Below are 20,950 nucleotides of genomic sequence, written 5' to 3' on the forward strand. Positions count from 1 at the left end.
CCACTGCAGTGGAACTCCGCTTTACGATTGGTTCACTGTACGATCAATCACTTTACGATGGATACTCCATAACAAAATACCGTTCTCTATACGATATGTAATAAGCGCCGGTCATAGTGATCACGTTTACAAATTGAATTTTAATTCTGTTAACGGCGATTGTAATAAGCGAATATAGGATGAATATTATCCACAGGCTATAAAAGCAAAGATATAAAGCACAGATTTACCAATTAACAAAATGAAATGAAACCTGAAAAATACTGTTATTTTTCACAGGGTTAACAAGGAGCAATATGGCCTTAGTTGCTAATGCTCCTAAAAACCAAATAATAACAACAACAGGTTGTTAACAAGAGGAGAAAAAAAAAAAAAAAAGGCAACTACACTGGGTATTTCCAGGTTGTCATCCTCCCAATTGCTAACGCTGCTTACTTCTGTGATCGCACGCTTTATATGATAGTTAGCTGTTCAGAGTGCCTGTAATGCGTTTACTTATGGCAACGGTCGCATTTTCGTTGCGTTTTTGTCAATCCACGATTTTAGTCCCGTCTGAAAACTGCAAGTTAGTCCCGTCTGAAAACTGCTTGGAGTGCGCCTAAAGAAGAAGTTTCAATTCAAAAAATCTCCAGAATAAGCTATACAGTATTGCAAAATACTGTATAGCTAATTCTGTATACAACGTAGTCTGTTACAAAAATTCAAATGACACAACACATTTGTATAGTACTGTATATGCTCCGCGATTGTGCCCTGTCGATTAACCTAACTAACACACACACATCACAGACAGGTTTATTTTCAATGTCAATGAGCCAGGGTCGCCATCTAAGTTTCCGACCTCACTGCGCGCCTAAAATGTACACAGTGGGTTAAATTTTAGGCGCGTTCGAATTTTTCTTGAACTAAATGATTTTTTTTCTGCGATTAATAGAGGTAAAATGTAAATACTGTTATTTCCTTATCATTTATATTCACTACGATTATAAATTTATAGAATACTTAATAAAACTCTATAGTTTTATGTTCTCTAAATTCAGCTGTTCAGTTCAATTTCAATTGTATAACATTTATTACTCTTCTCCCATATATTCTTTTTAAAATCTTTTCTCTCTTTACATATACTTATCTCTTCACAAGCGACACCACGTTCACAAGTCTTACATAATAATACACACGACTGTCTAAAGCTAATAATACTGAATGAAAACTGCACTTAATCTATGAATTTCTTTTTTATATACAAATTGTATTAAATAATAATAATTGCTGTATTTCTTCTTGTCCGATTTAAGTGAAATTTGGAATGACTGGGTAAATCTTTGTCAAAGGCCGAAATATAAAATTTAGTGAAAAATCCGTCCATTGGAAGTCAAGTTGTCACTTCCAGACGATATAATGTGTGTGTGTGCGCGCGCGCGCGCGCGCGAACGCATGCATACCTTATTTTACCATTAGTCAACAGTATTTTTGTGATAGTGAGCAACTATTGTTTGGGAAGACCAAGTTGTCCTAAATCCATGTCATTTGTTCTGTTTTCTTTGATATACTAATATAACTGAATAAACGATGCATTCATACTACCTGGATAGTAGAAACGATGGAAGTGCCATACCCATGCACAACCTCTTTCATACTAATATAACTAAATGCAAATAGAGTAATGTAAAGCTCACATCTGGTGAGTATGGGCTTGGCACACCCAGGGTTCTGAGCTGGATATCATCATTCTTCTCTTTCTTGGTGATTCCCTTCTCTTTCTCTCTCAGGGTAACTCGGAAATTTTTTTTTTGGCCTGTGCAGCATAATCCTCAGACTTCCTTGCACAAGATGGCTAATAATAACAATAATAGTGTAAATACTAGCAATCTTTTTTTTCAATCTGCTAACCAAACTTAATAATATATAAATTTTCTTGTTTTGATTCGGCTTACGATACACACAAGTTTTAGTGAGAAATTGGGCTCTTCCGAAATCTTCAGCAGAGATCCTTGGAAGTAAGATCCCCAACGCCCTAAGCCTGTTCTCTCCAGGATCATTTTCTTGGTTTAGACACTCTGAGACCGAGTTAATTCTATATTTTACTCAGAAAGATTCACTTCTTACTTCAGGAATATTTCCGGATTAACGACTGCTTTGGGAGTCATAATATTATGAATAAGTGAATGGAGACTATTCCTGGATTCTTCCAAAATTTGTCTGAAAGTTTATATCTAAGGCTATACAGCATCAGTAAATTGCGTGTATTCTGTGGTCGATTAATGCTTATTGGACAAAAAACCCGAGTTCCAGGTGATAAAACCATGCAACCCTCGCCTGAGATCGACTGATTCAGCCACGTCAAGAAATTAAAAATTGTTCGAGTCACTGATGGGATTTGAACCACGGCTTTTCCATCCGGTGTGATGAGGACGGTAATTATATCTATTGTGTTATCGGAAAGGGCTCTCAAACTTCTTAATGAAATTAAATATAAACAACATAACTTAATAGACAATATTGTGGAGACATAACGGTTCTATTGCTGTCGAGTCACAGTTCAAGTTACATAAAATACCGCATAAGTATATAAAGTGCCGCTTAGTCACTTAAGTATTTAGGATATATAACAAACCGGGTCTCCGTAGCTGAGTGGGAGTGCAGTAGCACACGCTCTTTGAGTAGACCAGGGTTCAAGCCCCTGACTGCTGAATACGGTCGATCTGCCAACCCGCACTGGACGAGTGTGGCAGATTATGGTCCATTTCCCTCGGCATGAATTGTTGAGGAGGCTTGCATCCTGCAGTGGGTTGATAATGGCTGCACTTGACTTTTTTTATAACAAACTGAACACATTTTTCTTCTATGCTTGTCGCACTAAAATTGGTATAAGGTTAACCACTTTTCTGTAGTTACAGGCACACCAGCTGTGATTGAAGAAGCAAGGGTTTCCAGCACGAAAATTGGGATGCAGAAAAGATGTCAGTGAGTGGGAAAAAGGAGTGATAGTATTTTGCAGAGCTAAAGGATATTCTGTTAAAGAAATATTTGAAATTTTAAGGTATGATGCCCGTCGAAATTAACCAGAAATCAACGACAGAATTACTGTTTCCCAATTCTGCCGTTGATTTCTAGTTGCTTTGTTTGTGCTAAGTGATCCTGATCGGCGACGAATATCGCTTTAGTAAAAGAAAAACAATTTCACACAAGACAAGAACTACTGCAGACTTAACCAAGGCCCTCATCAGCTGATTTCTGAGAGCACACCGCGAAGAGAACGGCATAACATGGAAATCTGGAGTTCCCTCCCCCACAAAAAAAAAGAACCGATGTTATTAGCTATGCATAAAAAAAAAAAAAAAAAAAACCTTAGCTCAAATGGACTAAAAGACGTGAAAAGTTGGCCGCTGATGATTGATAAGCTGATGTGCTCTAATGAATCCAGATTTTGCCTATAATCTCCTGATGTGACGGCATCCCTAGTTTTATTATTAAAATGTCCAGTGCATTCATCATTGATTCTTTAGTTCATATAATTTCCAGGTGCATTTCCCAGCCATACCTTCCAAGACTATGGAAGGCTTTGAGAATTACCCTGATTCCAAAACAGGCTAGTAGTAATAACCATATAAGCTATCGTCCAATTGCTGTGTCGTCAATAATCGCTAAAATTATTGATAAGATCATGCTGCCATATCTTCAGGATGCGATCTTCGCTAATGCACCTGTCAACATGCATTTTGGTCCTAGAGGGCGCTCCACAACAACAAGCCTAGCTGACGCCATTGTGCGCATCCAAACTGCGTTTCAGGATAAGCACAATGCGATGTCTTTTACTTAGACATCAAAGGTGCTTTCGACAACATTGATTACAAGAAAGCCATTGAAATACTAAAAAATCATTTCCTCATTGACACAATGGTTATATCCTATCTACAGTACAGCCTAAATCACAGAAATCTCATCTTCCCCACTAATACTGATAATATTATCGTCACAACCACAACAGGCATTCCTCAAGGAGGTGTTCTCTCCAGTACTATATTTTCAGCATTTCTACAATCACTTCTAGTACAAGAAAATCCAAATCTGCTGGCTTATGCCGATGATTTAAAGTTGTTTATTATTTCCAAATCCGGTGATGAAATTTCCAAGGTTAGCCATGATGCGAATTTACAGATGTGCGGAATCTGACTATAAATGCAAACAAATATTCTCAAATAACTTATTCCTTAGAGAAACAACCAAACCACATAGAAATTAAAATTGCAGATCTTTCGAATCCAAATGTATGTGCTCACAAAGACCTAGGAGTTGCTTTTGACAAAAATCTTTCATTTAATTCTCATATGTATATGTTGCTAAAAAAAATTCAAAAAGCAAAATGGCTGATCAAGCAAGAAACAGCAGGGATTCAAGACAGAAAAGGTCATAAAATATGTTCAGAGATGTTTTTTTCCCCATTCTGTCTTATGCTTCCGAAATCTAGTCTGGTGCTCCTCAAGTTACCGTCATAGAATTCCTTGCCTTAGAGTACAGTACTGGGTTATTAGATGGCTGAACAGTAAACTTCGTTTTCCCCATACAATATCCAGGCAACAGCTTTATAAAAACTTAAAAACAAAGTCTCTGTAACAGATGATCAACGAGTCTGGAGTCATGCTTCTTGCAAAGTTAATTACCTCTGCAACCAATTCCCCAAACAAAATTCAATAAACCAACAACAATTCAAATCAAAACTCTCCAGACTAAAACAAATGGACAGGATGTTCCCCAATGCATCCCTTCACCTCATAAATCATCACAACATTGATTGTAAGAAGTTGCTAAACTCTAAAGCCTACAGGAGTCTCATTTCCAATCAAATTATGAGAAATACAAATAGCTGCCTGCCTGCAACCCAGTAACCGCATCCGAGAGCCAAATGTGATGTTCTGCGATATATATTTTTGATCATTATAATTCATATTCGTTGTTAATGTATATATAGAATATGCTATGTATTTTTTTATTTATTTATATTTGTCTCCTTTGTCCTGAATTTAGACCCCTAGGCTAGTGCAGTGATGGGCTTGCTGTATTTGCAATAAATGAATATTTATTTTTTATTATTATGTCAGGCACCGAGTTCACAAGAGAAGCAGGAGGCATTTCCACGCTGGTGCAAAGTGTGGTACAAGCTGATAGTGGTGCTATCAGCACCACGATCAGCTTGTACATATATATATATATATATATGCACACGGCATATTTTCTTACTTACATATAAGTACATACACTGTGCTGCCACTTTGCCACGCAGTTCCTTGAGAATCGACGGAGGTGTAGGCCTGCAGCGAACAGCCCTTTCCAGCTCACCCCAAAGATGTTCAATAGGATTGAGATCTGAGGAACTGAGCAGGCCACTGCAGCAAATAAAAGTCATTGTCATGTTCCTGGAACCATTCCATAGTGATTCGGGCTTTGTGCACCGGCGCATTATCCTGCTGGAAGAAACCATCTGACTGAGGGTAAACTGTCAACATGAACGGATGCACTTGATCAGCAACAATGTGGCATTCAGACGAATTTATGGGTATCAATGGAACCAATGTGTGCCAAGAAAACATTCCCCACACCATAACACTGCCCCCACCACCTTGCACAGTTGTCGTCAGACGACGGGTCCATGGATTCTTGTTGTTTTCTCCAAATTCTGAGCCTTCCATCAACATGACGCACCAGGAACTTCGACTCGTCAGACCAAGCAACTGTTTTCTAATCCTCGATAGTCCAGTGCTGGTATTGCTGTGCCCACAGGAGGCGTGCTCTCTTCTTCTTCATTGATAACAAAGGTACGCGATGTGGCCGTCGGCTGTTGTGGCCCATTCGCGACAAAGTGCGGCTAGTGGTCCGTTGCGATATTTTGTTCTGCGCACCAAGGTGTATTCTGACGTGATGTGCGACATTATGGCCTGTCTGTTTGCTTGCACAATTCTAGCCATCCTCCTCTGACCTCTCTCATCAACAAGCGATTTTCTTCCACAGGAGTGCCGTTGAGGGGATGTTTTCTGTTCGTTGCACCATTCTCGATACACCCCTGAAACTGTGGTGAGTGAAAAGTTTAGGAGAACTGCCGTTTCAGAGATGTTTTTTCCAGCACGTCTTGCACCCCATTCCACGTTCGAAGTCCGTTAGATCACTCCTTTTGTCCATTCTTGCTACGGTTTGTACGCTTAACTGATACTAGAAAGGTTGTTCTGATGCATTTATATCCATAACTGTGGTCATGTGACTTGCAACGTTGTGGAACAAACCATTTGTGTGCACAGCAGGGTGTACCTAATAAAGTGGCAGCACAGTGTAATGGCATATATATTAAATATAATAAAACTATAAGTATTGCCTACGAATCAAATTCTAATAAATTTATTTTTTAATTTTCAGTAAATATTTTAATAATATTTGTTTTTTCAAGTCTTTCAAAAACAAGAAGGTACACGCTATTCATCTAAAAAAAAATCCAGAGGGTATACGGTGTATAACCGCGTATGTCTCCACTGCAGCCCTGCCTCCATGAATGTTACGAAAAGCAGAGCCGTGCATATTAATCGATTTCCATAGAATAAAACAAGTCGCATAGAATAAAACAAGCGATTTTTTCAACATAAAATTCTGTATTTTGGTAATCAGTGAAAATCATTGACTATCAGAAGTGAAAAACTTCTGATAGTCAATGAAATTAAATTTTTATAATATTTGTTTTCAAGCCTTTCAAAAACCAGAAGGTATACGCTATTCATCTAAAAAAATCCAGAGGGTATATGGCATATACCTGCATATACCCTTCACTACAGCCCTGCATTTGAGAGACACTCATGATTTTGTAACTCTGTATTCCAATAATGACAAGAAGAAGAAGAATATAGAGCGCTGTCGAGCTTTGCCCTCCAACTTTTCTCCACGAGGCGAACGCTGAACTCTATTCACAGAGCAAATTGAATCTGGACTGACTCCAGAATGAACCTTCCAAATCAGGTAATAGAATTATTAAACACCACGGACGGGATTTCATCTCATGAATGAACTCACAACTCGTCCAATCTCCGCTGGGACTTGGACCACTGAACAAATTGCAGCCCTACTGCGAACGCCACTTGGCGATCTGAATGCGGTACTCTAGCCCCATTCACCTTTAACCCCCAAACCCCTGGCCGGTCCTCCCATCCCCCCTGCCACCCCCTTTCTTTCGTCTCGTGAAGCATGGACCTGCCTCACTTCTCTCTTTTCTCACCAGTCTTCGGACTCCTCCCTGCTCTGCCTATCTCCCAAGTGCAAGACCCACACACAGCTTATCAAAATTAAAAATCGCTTAAATTCAAACCGCAACTAAACAAACATCTTTTGGCTTTTCTATTCCTAGAGTTCCCCCTCCCCTTTTTTTAATGTGTATATATATATATATATATAGGCCCTTACCACTGAAATCTCAGGAAATTAGGTGGCAGGGCCTGCCAGAATAAAACTTCAAACTACTGGGTACCTGGTCTGCCTCCACTGGATAAAGTGTGGGCAAAGTTGGGCCCCAACAGGGGTCCAATAGCTAAATGGCCAGATGAACAACGATACACAACACTACACATATGCAATATTCACACACTTTTAAATCTCTGGCCTCAACAGTATACAACAGTATATGCCTCAACGGTATATGCCAATGTATACTACGCGGAGATGAGGGGACCCCTTGTGCCGTTTCACACGAACACACTTTACACTTTTGCCTGGCTCACAACGCTTCGACTTTTCTGAACTGACGCGAAAGAAAATGGTAGGGCATTTAAATTTGTCAGCAAAGTACCAGATTTAAATATTCTGTGGGGAACGTGGGAATATCTTGAACAGAAGGTGAAAACACAACAACACCCATGAAATGAGTTACGGGCTCAATTGTTTTCAGAATGGTAATATTGATATAAACTATTGAAAGAAATTAGCTGAATCATTAACAACGAGAATTCATGAAGTCATTCGTGGGTTAAAGTAGTATTGAACGTGAAAGTATGGAGGACTGCACAAAGTCTTACTTGGCGGTAATTTGTAAAGGCTTTAATTAATTTTCAATTTTACCTGATGCAAAACTTACAGACATTTTCGTTTGCCTGCAGATAAGAAAGTTTACTGCAGGCGAGGCGAACAGTTTGGAGGAACGATGATCACACAGCTGAAAGAGAAACATGAAATGGCTTCAAAATTGTTCACAACTTCTTACAGAACAATAAATATGCCAATTATGAAAATATCATTGCTCAATAAATTTTCTCGCAACGAACGATTCTATATAGATATAAAGCAGCTAGAACAGCTGTTCTCAAACTTACTAAGCCCACGCCTCCCTTGACCTGTAAACTTTTCCCGGCGCCTCCCTTGAAGAAAAACATCTATAATTATGCAATTTCTTATTTTTAATATGTTAATACAATAATTCGGACTTATGCAAGATCAAATAACGTGAGAAAATACCCGAACCAATCGCTCGTAGTACCGGATCCCAAGAATACGGTCAGGACACGATGCATTCTCTTCGCCAAAAATACCCCAAACATTTTCTATAATTATTTACATTAATTCATTTTTAATAAAATCATACATTTTTAATATTTTCCATGAAAATTTTACATAAACTATTACATCGTCCGCGATGCCACTAGTAAATTAAAGGGCCTCACCAGGGCATCGCGACGCATAGTTTGAGAACCGCTGAGCTAGAATGAAGCTAAGGAAGATGTAGCGTAAACATAATGGCAAATTACTGCTGATCTTTGAAAAGGAGAAGTTATGGACAAATGAAAACCATTGCCTATTAAAATGATAATTAATGGACAAAAGAACCATTAAATGTTCATTTGAGATCAAAAGGCCCAGAATTTATTCCAAACGTTCTAATGAATCTGTATAAAAATCGCTTTTGTATTAATATTTATCTGTTTTTTTTTTTTTTTTCACTTTAACTGAGTACTGACCATTTACACACAAAAAAAAAAAAAAACACATCATAATCTGTGTAGCAAACTTAGAGGGTAACATATGAGAAAACAAACTAAATTTTACAAGTTTCAATTTGCGGGCTTTGTAATATGACCAAAATATTCTTTGGTCTCTAATAGAAAGTTAAGATAATGTAATAAAATAATGTTCAAAATGCATTAGGTTTAATTTAACTTACTCCATTTTCTCACAAAGATTTGTCTTGGGACTTTTGCACAATTTGCACTTCCTGCATTGAGGTATAACTAATGGGATCACATGATCACCTGAAGGTGGAAAAAACATATCAGAGTTACCCACTCACATTAATAAAGTCCATAGAAATGATCAGTTGAAATGTAATGGCCTGGAAAATAACGCAAACGTTGCGATAATGAAATGCAAATTATATCACTAATATGAGCGTAAGTTATTCATTAAAAAGCTCTTTTTAATGAATTTATTCATATAATTTATACATTAAAAAAATTTAATGCTTTATATTAATACACTGCACTGTTGATACAGCTGGGAAAATATGCTTTCAATTGAAATAAACTTACGCCACATTTCGAGTAAAAATTCATTTAAAAAATGCATTTTGTAAATTATGATCCACTGATTAAATAATGTAATGTAACACTTTTGTAACTCTTATACGCTTATTAACTAAAATCAGACTGAGTAAAAAGACAAATCACTGTCTGAACATACGACAGTAGCTTGTTAAAAATTACGAAAGATATAATTTGGAAATAAAGCAATATGGTGATTATAAACGGTTCATTTCAAAAAATTCATTTATGAAAGAACTGACAGATACAGTTAAATCAGAATTAATTAATTTATGAGCTCTAGAATCTAAAAATGTATCTGATACTAGCTTTTCATTCCTTGGGTGTTAGGTTGGCTGGTGATGATGCTGGTTCTAGTAATGCTTTTATATGTTACGCAAAGATAAATAGCAACATTCTACTAATTGACCAATGATATGAGACCCCCGGGTTCTGAAACCTCTATACTAATTTAATTTTAATCTAATTTTATCCTAAGCTTTATAACAGATCACTGTTGAGGCGAGAGATTTAAAAGTGTATGGGATTTGGAAGTATTGTGTTGTGTATCGTTGTTCCTCTGGCCATTTAGCCGCTAGACCCCTGCTGGGGCCCAACGTTGCCCACACTCAGCCCCGTGGAGGCAGACCAGGTACACCCAGCATAATTATATTTACTCTGGCAGGCCCTGCCACCTAATTTCCTGAGATTTCAGTGGCTAGGGCCTAAAAAAAAAAAAATAATAATAATAATAACGCGATTTTAAGGGGTGGTTCGCTAACGAGGTTAAATTTCGGAATTGATGCACGATTTGGCTGTTATAATTTGGAAGTTTATTTAAGTTTTTGTCGTGTGGGGCGTACACTGTGGTGTATAGAGAGAGAGTGGGGGGAAAGACTGAAGGCTGAGGGGAAAGACAGCAGTATGGGGCCAATAGGGAAGACGACCCCAGATATCAGTGCGGCATGCCCATGCCGCACCAGATGAAGTAAACAGGGGGGGGGGCAGTCTCGCCCCTTCCCCGGGAGAGAAAGTGGGCCAGACTAGGTGTCCAACCTAGATCGCCAACAGCGTAGCTGCGGTCACAGTCGTGGTTTTTGATTGCCAGTTCAGAATCACTTCAGGTGAGTTACTGCGGTCACATTCATGGTTTTTGGATGTTCAGTTCAGTGTCACTTCAGGTAGGTCACAGTCTCGTGATCGTCTTATGGGGTCAGGAAGAGGAGTGATGACTCTGGTCAGTTTGTAGTACTGCTCTGATGTCAATTCAGGTAGTCATATTGGTTGGGAGCATCAGACCTGGCCTTTTGCACCAGGTCATGAATGGATCGGTTGTAGTCATGCGGTATGTCCATGCTGTAGTCTTGAATGTCTCCTCCTTGGTTAGTTTCAATGGCGTTTTTCTATTCAGATGTTTCCGTATTGTTGCGGATAGCGATTTCCGTTTTCCGTCTGTTAAAGATGTCCTGAGCGTAAATAAAGGTTATGCGATACACCGACATTCCAGACACTTCTGCTCTTTCTACACTATGGCAAAAACACATGTCCACATGTCTACACTATGGCACAATTTTAGGACCCTTTTCTGTTTCAGTATGACAACGCCTTGTCATACTTTTAGTAACTTAGTCTGAACACATGTGTGAAAAACTTCTACAGCTCAAAACGTCTGTTTTTTTTTTTTTTTTGGAAACATACGAGTTTAAGTTGACATGTTGACAGTTCAATGTTGACATTCATGTTGACAGTTCAATCAAATGAACTGTCAAAATGAAGAATGCACCGGGTTGATAATGTTCATATAGGTTGTGTTATTCAAACCATGATATATCTATATCAAGAAGCCTAACTATGCCACAAAAACACACACCACACTTTCATGACTAGTCTGCGGTGTAGACACCTGGTATGATTCAATCAATGATTCATGCTGTTTTCAGCTACTCTAGACCTGCCGTCAGCATAAGTAACTAGAACTCTGATTCGTCGGCAAGGCGACCTTTTTCCATCCAAGTGTCCAGTGAGGCTGTTTGCTTCTATGCTCCCTCCCACCAGGAAGACAGTGAATAACAGTGAATTTTCTGCTAACAGTGAATCGAAACAATAGGAAAATAGGAGCTTGTACATCGAGATTTCTAAGTCTTCTTCTAACGTCCTTCCGGAAGACTACAGAAGGCATTGAGTAAAGTATCATTTGTATGGTGGTTATTTTTGAGGAGATTATTTACCAAGGTCTTCGATACAAGAGTTAGAAGAAAAATGCAATGTTAGTAGGTCAGCTTTATCTTTAGCAGAAAGTGAAAAAGAATAAAGTTGTAGCCAATAGCTTTGGCAAGAGACCAGAATTCTCGACTACCACTTGGACAAAAAATCAAGTTTTTTTACTCTTATCCTGTTTAAAATTGGGTTTGGAATGATTTAATAATTGACTGTTGTGAGCAATTAGTGTTGGCAAAAAAATAAAGCTGCAGATTTAGACACAAGACAATTGTGATATGCAATTATTCCCAGGGGCTCACATCTGGTGAGTTTTGGCTTGGCACACCCAGGATCCTGAGCTGGATATCATCATCCTTCTCTTTATTGGTGATTCCCTTCTACTTCTTCTCTCTCTCTCTCTCTCTCTCTCTCTCTCTCTCTCTCTCTCTCTCTCTCTCTCTCTCTCTCTCTCTCTCAGGGTAACTCGGGGAATTTTTTTTTTTTTTCTGGTGCAGCATAAGCTTCAGGCTTCCTTGCACCATATAGCTAATAATAATAATAACAATAATATTCTTATCTTGAACAGCCTTAGCACATTCATTGGGAAACCAAGGGACGAGATATTAGGGTGGAATGCGGAATAAAGAATTTCGCCCCTATAAGAATGTCATAGTAGAGAATAATTTAATTGACACGATATTAGCAAACATTGGGATCAGAATATTTAAAAATAGTAATCCAACAAAAGAAAAGAGGAAATCACGCAGATCATCCCATTTCTCATTCACGTAATGTCAAATGACGTCAATACGAGGCTGAGAATGGCCATGAGAGAGTAACGCCACTGTAGACTAGACCATCGCCAAATTGTGATCCGAGGTGCTTAGAGGATCACTAATATTGAGGTTGTACCTTGAAGGATTGCTAGTCATAAAAAAGATCAAGGGTGGTGACAAGGTTAGGACTGTTTGGTATTCTGTGAGGTAAGTGAACAAGCAGTCAGCTCATTAGTAATCAAATGCCTCAGCATTTCGACCAGCTGGGTCCGTGCATAACTAAAAAATTGAAGTCAGTTGTAGCTGTGAAAATTAAAATTACTATGGAAAATGACGTTATTAGGAAATTAGACTGAAGAAAGTCAAAGGGTTTCAAATGATTAGTGCAGTTAGGAGAACGATAGAGGCATCAGGTGATTTTGAAAGAACGTGGTGAAAAGATTTTAAACCAGAGGATATCAAAAAGTGGAGAATCCAAATTAAGTCATTGACAAGAAATACCAGAGCGGACATATGCTCAAGTAACATTTTTAAAGCTAAAGCAGTCAGAGTGAATAATTAAGGCACATGAGACGACTGGTGGCTAAGGTAATTGAGATTCCGAAAGAAAAAGTAAGTGGGGCTTAGCAAATTATAGGTTGAAATGGACATCATTGAGATTGGAATTGAAACCAAGTATATTTGTAAAATGAATGAGGAAGTTTTTGGGAGATTTAGATTTTTAAGCAGATAAGTTTTTCAATTGGTTTGGGTGTTCGTGATGCTTTCTACTTTTTCTACATAAAGTGAGAGTGGTGAGGGTAGTGTTGTATGGATTTATAAAAAAATTTGGAAACGGTGTGCACGCGGCAAGTTTATAGGAAACTCCTTGACATATTGCTGCCTTAATGCCCCCTGCACTCATATACTACTTGAACTCTCCCCCTCCAGTCACCAGATGGTACAGTAGAGGCAACGAGATTATACACCTGCAAAACTCCTAGAGAGCTGTCAATAGGTAACTTGCTAATTAGTAACTCCTCCTAGGAGTTACCAATAGGTTCATTCCGGTGGACTATCTAGTGACTAGCCTATGAAACCGTTTTACAGCTGTACTTTCGAAATGTAAGGAATATTGGATTTCGCCATGATGTGTATCATAACCTCAAAGACATTAGTCATACTAGATGATAGAAGAGCTGGAGCATAAATGTAGGTTTCACCACTTCGAGCTTCCAATTAGCAAAGCGGTGGTGTTGCATCGGATGACTAAAGTCATCATCATCATGGCCTATTACTGCTTCGTGATGTAGAAAGGTTGCATTCCTTTGTGTGTTGTTGTTGTCGTCGTCGTACGGGGATTTAGGCGTATCAGCACCTAGACTATATTGCGCCGTATTATATTAAGTCTGTAAATTTCGTGTATATATCTGCGGTCGGTTTATCTGCCCGATGGACGAAAAACTCGAGTTTTAGGATGAAAACAAATGCATGCTACCCTTACCTGAAGCCAACTAACTCAATCACGTTGTGATATAAACCCATAAAAATGCTCATGTGGTCGGAGTGATTCGAACTCAGAGGCCTTTTCCATCCAGAATAGGAAGAATGGTGATTGTATCGACTGTGCTACTCGCGAGGGTCTTTGTGTGATGTGGACATCGTACCTCGATCCCTGCTTAAGTTAGTTCGCACCAGGGTGCCCAGCTCCAGTATACTAGGTGTAGTGTTTCGGGCCTTGCTCATAGTTGGAAACCCAGCTTTCAGTCTTACCACCTTCACGGGTAAGGCTCTTAGTAAAGTTGATCGCAGAGCTATCGGACTTTACCGAAATTTCCTAGCTTTCCATGCCTAGAAAATGTCTTTGACAAGTCTCAAGAAGCATTTAGGAGTTCAGTACCTTTCATATAAGAGGTCACTGAAAGAATATTTTAGGACGGCCAGCACTAGTTGACTTATCTTAACTTCGGTTCATACTCTATTATTATAAGATTCATGAAACAGATCTTACCTGGCTTTAATGATGTTACTCCATGACCAATACTTTCAACTATTCCTGCCCCTTCGTGTCCCAGAACACACGGGAATTGAAATGATGGGTTTTTCCCTTGTTGATAATAAAAATCAGTGTGACAGAATCCTGTTGACACAATCTAGAAAAAAAACAAAAAGTAGTAATCAGCACTAGCATTTAATTCCTTATTTTCAGTATTTATAGTGTTCATGATGCTTATGCTTAACGAGCATAAGAACATATAAACTGGGATGATAGTATCATCCCAATTTGTTAAAAATGAATGCTACCACTCTCCAACTGTCACTCCATCTCCTCCCACCCCAAAAAAGGAAAATTGAATGATTTGTTAGTTAATAATTAAACATGTTGCTTATATTTTTTAGATTTTGGTTTAAAAATTATAGTTTTCATATTGACTATAAATATTTGCAAATTTTAGTTTAATTTATAATTTAAAATATTTAATGGTAAACCATGGCTTTCTACTTGAAAGGATATGGATTGATACATAAGGATAATGAACGATATGGATGATATAAAAAGAATGAATTGATCCAAATATTTTAATGCAAGTATAGTGCATTAATTGACATCAAGCTAAAGTAATTTTAGGTAGGTGAAAAAAAGCAAAAAAAAAAGAAAAACGTACTGGTTTGATAGCTACAAATCATTCATATTGAACGTACTGTATTTTGTACTGCTTCGAGCAACCCTAAGAACTTCGGCATCATTTTTAATTTTCTCAGAAAAATCTAAACAATTATCTTTAAAATAGAAGTAGATCATTAGTTCGCTTTTTGTGAGTAAAACTGAACGTCTATTTCGCCCATCCCTCCACTTCGAATTCATTACAGTAAAGATCCTTTCTGAATTTTCTGAAGTCCCTAGCACTGAAAAAAACATACGAAATGACCTTGAAAATATTTGAAGGCTTAAAATCAACACTTTTCAAAATTACATGCCTTTGACTCGAAGCACTCGAACAAGTTTTCAATTTTTCAGAGGTTGAAAGTTTCATAATTTGTTTTCTGAAACTTCATCAAATTGTTTATCATATCGAACTTTAGTTTTTTCTATTAATTTAAAATATTTTGTTACTTCAACAAATAAATTAGGACAACATTTTAAATGCTCAATTTGCTGAGTTTCAAAAAGGTTTTTTTTATTAAAATTAAATTTCTTTCTTAAATATTTCAATGCAGCATTATAAAATGCTTTGTAATCATTTATTACTGTGCTTTTATCATCAAGATCTAATTTCTGAAAATGCTGATGAACTTGATACCCAAAACATTCTTGATCAAGATGATTCTTCAGTGGATTTTTTAGATCATTCATTATATTAAAAATATCACTGGTACACGTTTCATTCTTTTCAAGCTCTTTTTATTGCTTTGCATATTATTTCGATCGCATACATTGAGAAAATAAAATATAATTCTATACTTGTAGGAACCTCTGTTGAATTTTCATTAAACCAGAGGATTTAATTTCAAGCATGGCCAATACCTGTGCAGTGTGTGTGTGTGTTGTTTAGTTGTTTTTGGCCCTTTTGTCATGTAGATATGTAGATATGTATAGTGTCTTATGTAAGGCGGCTCCCAAACGCTATAGTTCAACTCCGCCGTGTTACACTGTGATGTTACAAAAACTCTGCAGAAAGGCCAGAAACGAGTGTAATGCTATGTTTGTGCCGTGTATGTGTTTGTTATGTTGTTTAGTTGTTTCTGGCCGCTTTGCTATCAGGAAGCAACAAGCACCAGGGTGGTGCGTCCTGAAACCCGTCTATGCCGCGAGGAGGTGGGCCACAACTGAACGCGAAACGCAGCAAACCTCGAGTGTCACGTACTGAATGTCGAAATCATTCAAAGTATGAGAAAATAAAGTTAATTTTAACAATAAATTTAAAGAAAATAATAATAAATAAATGATAATAAAATAATCAGAAAAATTAAAGATAAAAATAAGAAAAAAAAATAAATAAAATTCAGTAAAAATAAATAAATAAAATTCAGTAAAAATAAAGATAAAAATAAAAAATCATCCTGCACCAGTGTAAGGATGCAAATCCCGCCTCAGGGCCAGCCTGAGGTTAGCAGAAAATAGAAGTCAAGAAGACAGTGATGTCACTCGGCGTCATACACGTTTGTTAACCAACTGTCCAAGTCGAAGATGGTGGTGAAGATAGTACTTGAGCTAAATAAAAAATGGTGGTAGTGACGATGGTGGTAGTATCACGAGATGGCGATGATAGAGATACTGGTCTGGACTGGAGGTAATGCTGGAATAGGAGTAGTTCCTGAAATTAGGGTACTACTGATGATTTGTCCACGTCTGGCAAAGGTTTGTGTGCAAAATCTTGCAGAAGTTGAAATTTTTCTTTGGAGTCCAAGAGAGAAGACTCATTGCCTTGGGACAATGGTTGACACAGAGTAGACAGAGGCTGATGAAGATCGAAGTAATATGGACAGGTGAAAAGAACATGCTGTCAGTCTTTTGGGCTGCCACAGTTACAGAGGGATGAATCAGACAGGTTAAACATAGCAAGTTTAGCACGAAGGGAACCATGGCCAGTTAGAAGAAAAAGAGTGCGGAGACTCGGACTGAACCACTTTAGCATAGACGTTTGTAAGGCAAAGGACACAAATGGAATAAATTTTCTTGTGACCATAAATTTTGAAGAAGAAGAAGACCACCGATCTCGTCAGAGTTGAACCAGGTGGTTCCAGCAACGAGTTTTTTCAGTTTTAGGATCGCAGTAGATATTAACAGTGAAGTCTAAAAAGTCAACTGGAATGGCATGTCTAAGGTAATAGCAAAAACCTCGATAAGCGATTTGGTGATCCAGAGGTAACCGATTAGAACCTGGAGCGCAGCTGTCGAGACAGTGCGACAGGTACGACTCTACATTAAGAGCATACGTCTTTGGATAGAGGAGAGTTTCTTTTGGATAGCAATCTTCTTAGTATACCAAAATCAGGCACCAGCGCCATAGGTACAAATCGGAACAAAAACCACTTTGTACAAAAGACGAATGGTATGATGGTTAATACTCCAGGATTGATGCGAAAGACGGACAAAGACAGATGTATACTTGGCTATTTTCTCATGAAGGTGCAAGATATGTTTCTGAAAGTTTAACTTGCGATCTAGAATAATACCCAAAAATTTATGCGAGTCAACCATGGAGAGAGAGAGAGAACGACCAAAAAGTTTAACAATCGGAGGTCTGAAAATGTTGAGGTTGCCCTTAAGATAAAGAAGCTTTGTCTTGTTAGGAGAAATGGTAAGTTTATTAATATCAGACCAAGAGCACAGATCATTCATAATGCTACTGGCAGTACTTTCCAAAGAAGCACGAGAATTACCAAGGACATGAAGGGTTAGATCATCGGCATATGCCAACGATGGGCAAATGCGGCTCTCAGAGCAGCATGCGGCTCTTCGTTGAGTTAAGTGCGGCTCCCATTAAATCTTTTTTTTTTTTATTATTATTTCAGAACTCTTTTCACTGAATCTTGTTAAATTAACTAAGTAATATTTTGTTATACGGATTTTATGTTGTGTTTATTTTTTTTTTATGTCTAGATATTTTGCTATTTTTTATTTTGATTATAAATAAATCCGCGCGCATTTACACTGCTGGCGCCATCAGCGGACTTGTGCAGCACTATGTGACCAAACCTCCCATAAGAGTTTCAATTCCAGACTTTGGAATTAAATTTATTTAAATTTTTTGATTTTTTGATAACATGACCTCTTTGATAAAATATCAAAAAACGAAAATACGAACAAGAAAATAGAATCTTTCAAGAAGAATTTGGTAGAAAATTTTGCTTTTATTGACAATAATGGAAAGTCGTTGTGTCTTATTTGTAAAGTTACAATTGCAAACTACAAAGTAAGCAATTTACGTCGACATTACGAAGTAAGTCATCCCCGCTTTTCAACTCAATATCCACTCAATTCAAAAATTGCGAACAGAGAAACTCTGAAGTCCTTGCAATCTGGTCTTCATAAGCAACAAGGACTCTTGTCTTCTTTTAGTCGCGAAGATGACAGAGCAAACGAAGCTAGTTTTTTGATAGCTTGGAATATTGCTCGTGCCAAACGTCCATATGGAGAAGGAGAATTTATTAAAAGAAACTTGGAAGAAGTGGTTAAAGTTTTGGATCCAGATAATACAAAACTACAAAAATTGATCGCACAGGTTCCTATCACGCCGTACAACTGAGCGTCATATTGGTGCAATTAGTAAAAATGTTGAAAATAGTTTGATGTGTGATTTGAAAAATTGTACAGCATTTAGTTTAGCTCTCGACGAGTCTACAGACATTCAGAATGTTCCACAATTGGCCGTTTTTGTCCGCTTTGTATGTATCTGCAGACGTAAATGTGAAGGAAGAAATGTTAGACCTAGTAGCTCTTATCGAAACAACTGGCGGTATCGATGTTAGAAATGCGCTTGATGAAGTAATGAACAGGTTTGAATTGCCACGTGATAAACTTGTAAGTGTTGCGACCGACGGAGCGCCTGCAATGATAGGGAAAAACCAAGGTCTCATTGGTCTTTTAAACAACGATCCTAAAATTCCACTTTTCTTACCACTTCACTGCATAATTCACCGAGAGCATCTCATAGCGAAGTACTTCAAATAGGAAAATGTGTGGAAGATTGTTTTGCAGATTGTGAATTTAATTAGAACAAATGCCAAAACACATCGTCAATTTAAGAACTTTTTAGAAGAGTTGCGAATGAATGACGAAACAGATGAATTGCCCAATGATTTATCCCTGTGGTGTGTTGTAAGATGGCTGTCAACTTACAATGTTTTGAGCCGTTTTGTGGAACTCCTAAATCCTATCATAACATTTACAAAAGAAAAAGGAAAAAAAATACTCAGAATTAGAAAATGAAACTTGGCTTTCTGACTTAACGTTCCTTACAGACATTATAGAACATTTGCAAACACTTAATTTGGCTTTACAAGGAAAGAAAAAAATTATTATTGATTTGTCACAAACTGTATTTAGTTTTGAAGCTAAACTTCGGCTTTTTGTGTACAATCTTAAGAACAAAATATTTAATCATTTTCCACGAGTAAAAGCAAATATAATTAATATCAAAGAAGAAAAGTTAGACGAATACAAAGAAAAACTGGAAGAATTGCAAGCAGATTTCAAACATAGGTTTGAAGATTTGAAAAGTTTTGAAATCTGCATTTGCATATTTTGTGAACCCATTTATTTGTGATATTATTGAAGATGGATTTCCAATTTCTGAAATAATACTTGTTGAAAAAGCGGCTGGCGAATTGGAGTTATTAGAGATGAAAGAGGATCAGGCATTGCAAATGCAGCACAAATCAACTTCTATAATTGAATTTTGGAAACTTATGCCAGAATCAAAATATCCACATTTAAAGAAAGCTGCTTGCCGTCTAATTTCAATTTTTGGTACAACATATTGCTGTGAATCGTTGTACTCCACAATGAAGTTCTTGAAGTCGAAATATCGTTCACAGTTGACCAATCATCATCACACTGAATTGCTGCGAACGGCTTTAACAAAATTTACGCCAAATTTCAAAGATTTAAGGAAGACCAAAGGTCTTCATTAAATCTCTGAAATAATTATTTTGTATTTTCTTTCTCTTAATTATATTTTCTTATATATGCATACTTTACATAGCACTTAAGACTTGTGTAGAATATGTAATCATATTAATTTAATTAAATTAAATTAAATTTGAATTTGTGTATTTAATACTATGTAACTATGGTGTGGCTCTTTATAATATATGAAAAACCGGAATGCGGCTCTCATTGACCTCATGCGTGCCCACCCCTGGCATATGCTATTTTAGAAGCATTGGGAGTTGAACGGAGAAGCCACTCATCTAGAACCAAATCCCAGACGAGTGGACCAAGCACTGAACCTTGTGGGCATCCTCTAGAGACAGAACGACTAAGTTGCTGAGTTCCAGAAATGACTTGTATAGAACGGTGGAGAAAGTAGTTGCAGGTTAAATTGTAGAGTTGTGAGGAGCATCGAGCAGCCCTGAGGCGAGCAAAGAAGCTGTCCCACCAAAGGGAGTCAAAGGCTCCAGAGAAATCTACGAAAATAGCCATAGCATAATTAAAACTGCAGTTGTTTACTATGGAGAGAAGTTCAAACAGGGCCTCCTCAGTTCCACGGGCCCTTTTGTCACCAGTCAGGCGATCACCTGGAAAGGCTGCCCAGTGTCCGTCTACACCACAGGGAGGTAGGTCACAACCACGCATGTGCCGCGGCCGCCCTCCGAACCCTCTGGTTTACCAGCTCTTACTGCCCTAATATCAGAGCAAAAATAATAAATAAATAAAATAAATAAATAAAAAAAAATGTAAGTAAATGAAAAAACTGAATAATAAAATCCCGTCCCTTGGACAGCCCAAAC

The 20,950-nt window shown here is 37.6% G+C and overlaps 1 protein-coding gene across 1 annotated transcript in view; it reads right to left on the reverse strand.

The window, feature by feature from the left end:
- Positions 1-20,950, reverse strand: part of LOC150081763 (alcohol dehydrogenase class-3-like) — a 97,490-nt gene that overhangs the window by 53,773 nt on the left and 22,767 nt on the right. Inside the window, exons 4-5 of the mRNA XM_090379625.1 lie at positions 14,505-14,646; positions 9,185-9,272 (exon numbers count right to left, since the gene is read on the reverse strand). Of these exons, the coding sequence (XP_090235751.1) occupies positions 9,185-9,272; positions 14,505-14,646 (230 nt within the window). The remainder of the gene's footprint in view (positions 1-9,184; positions 9,273-14,504; positions 14,647-20,950) is intronic.

This window comes from Mastigoproctus giganteus, chromosome 8 (genome assembly GCF_048544385.1).
Source record: "Mastigoproctus giganteus isolate SK-2022 chromosome 8, ASM4854438v1, whole genome shotgun sequence".
Lineage (NCBI taxonomy): Eukaryota > Metazoa > Arthropoda > Arachnida > Uropygi > Thelyphonidae > Mastigoproctus > Mastigoproctus giganteus.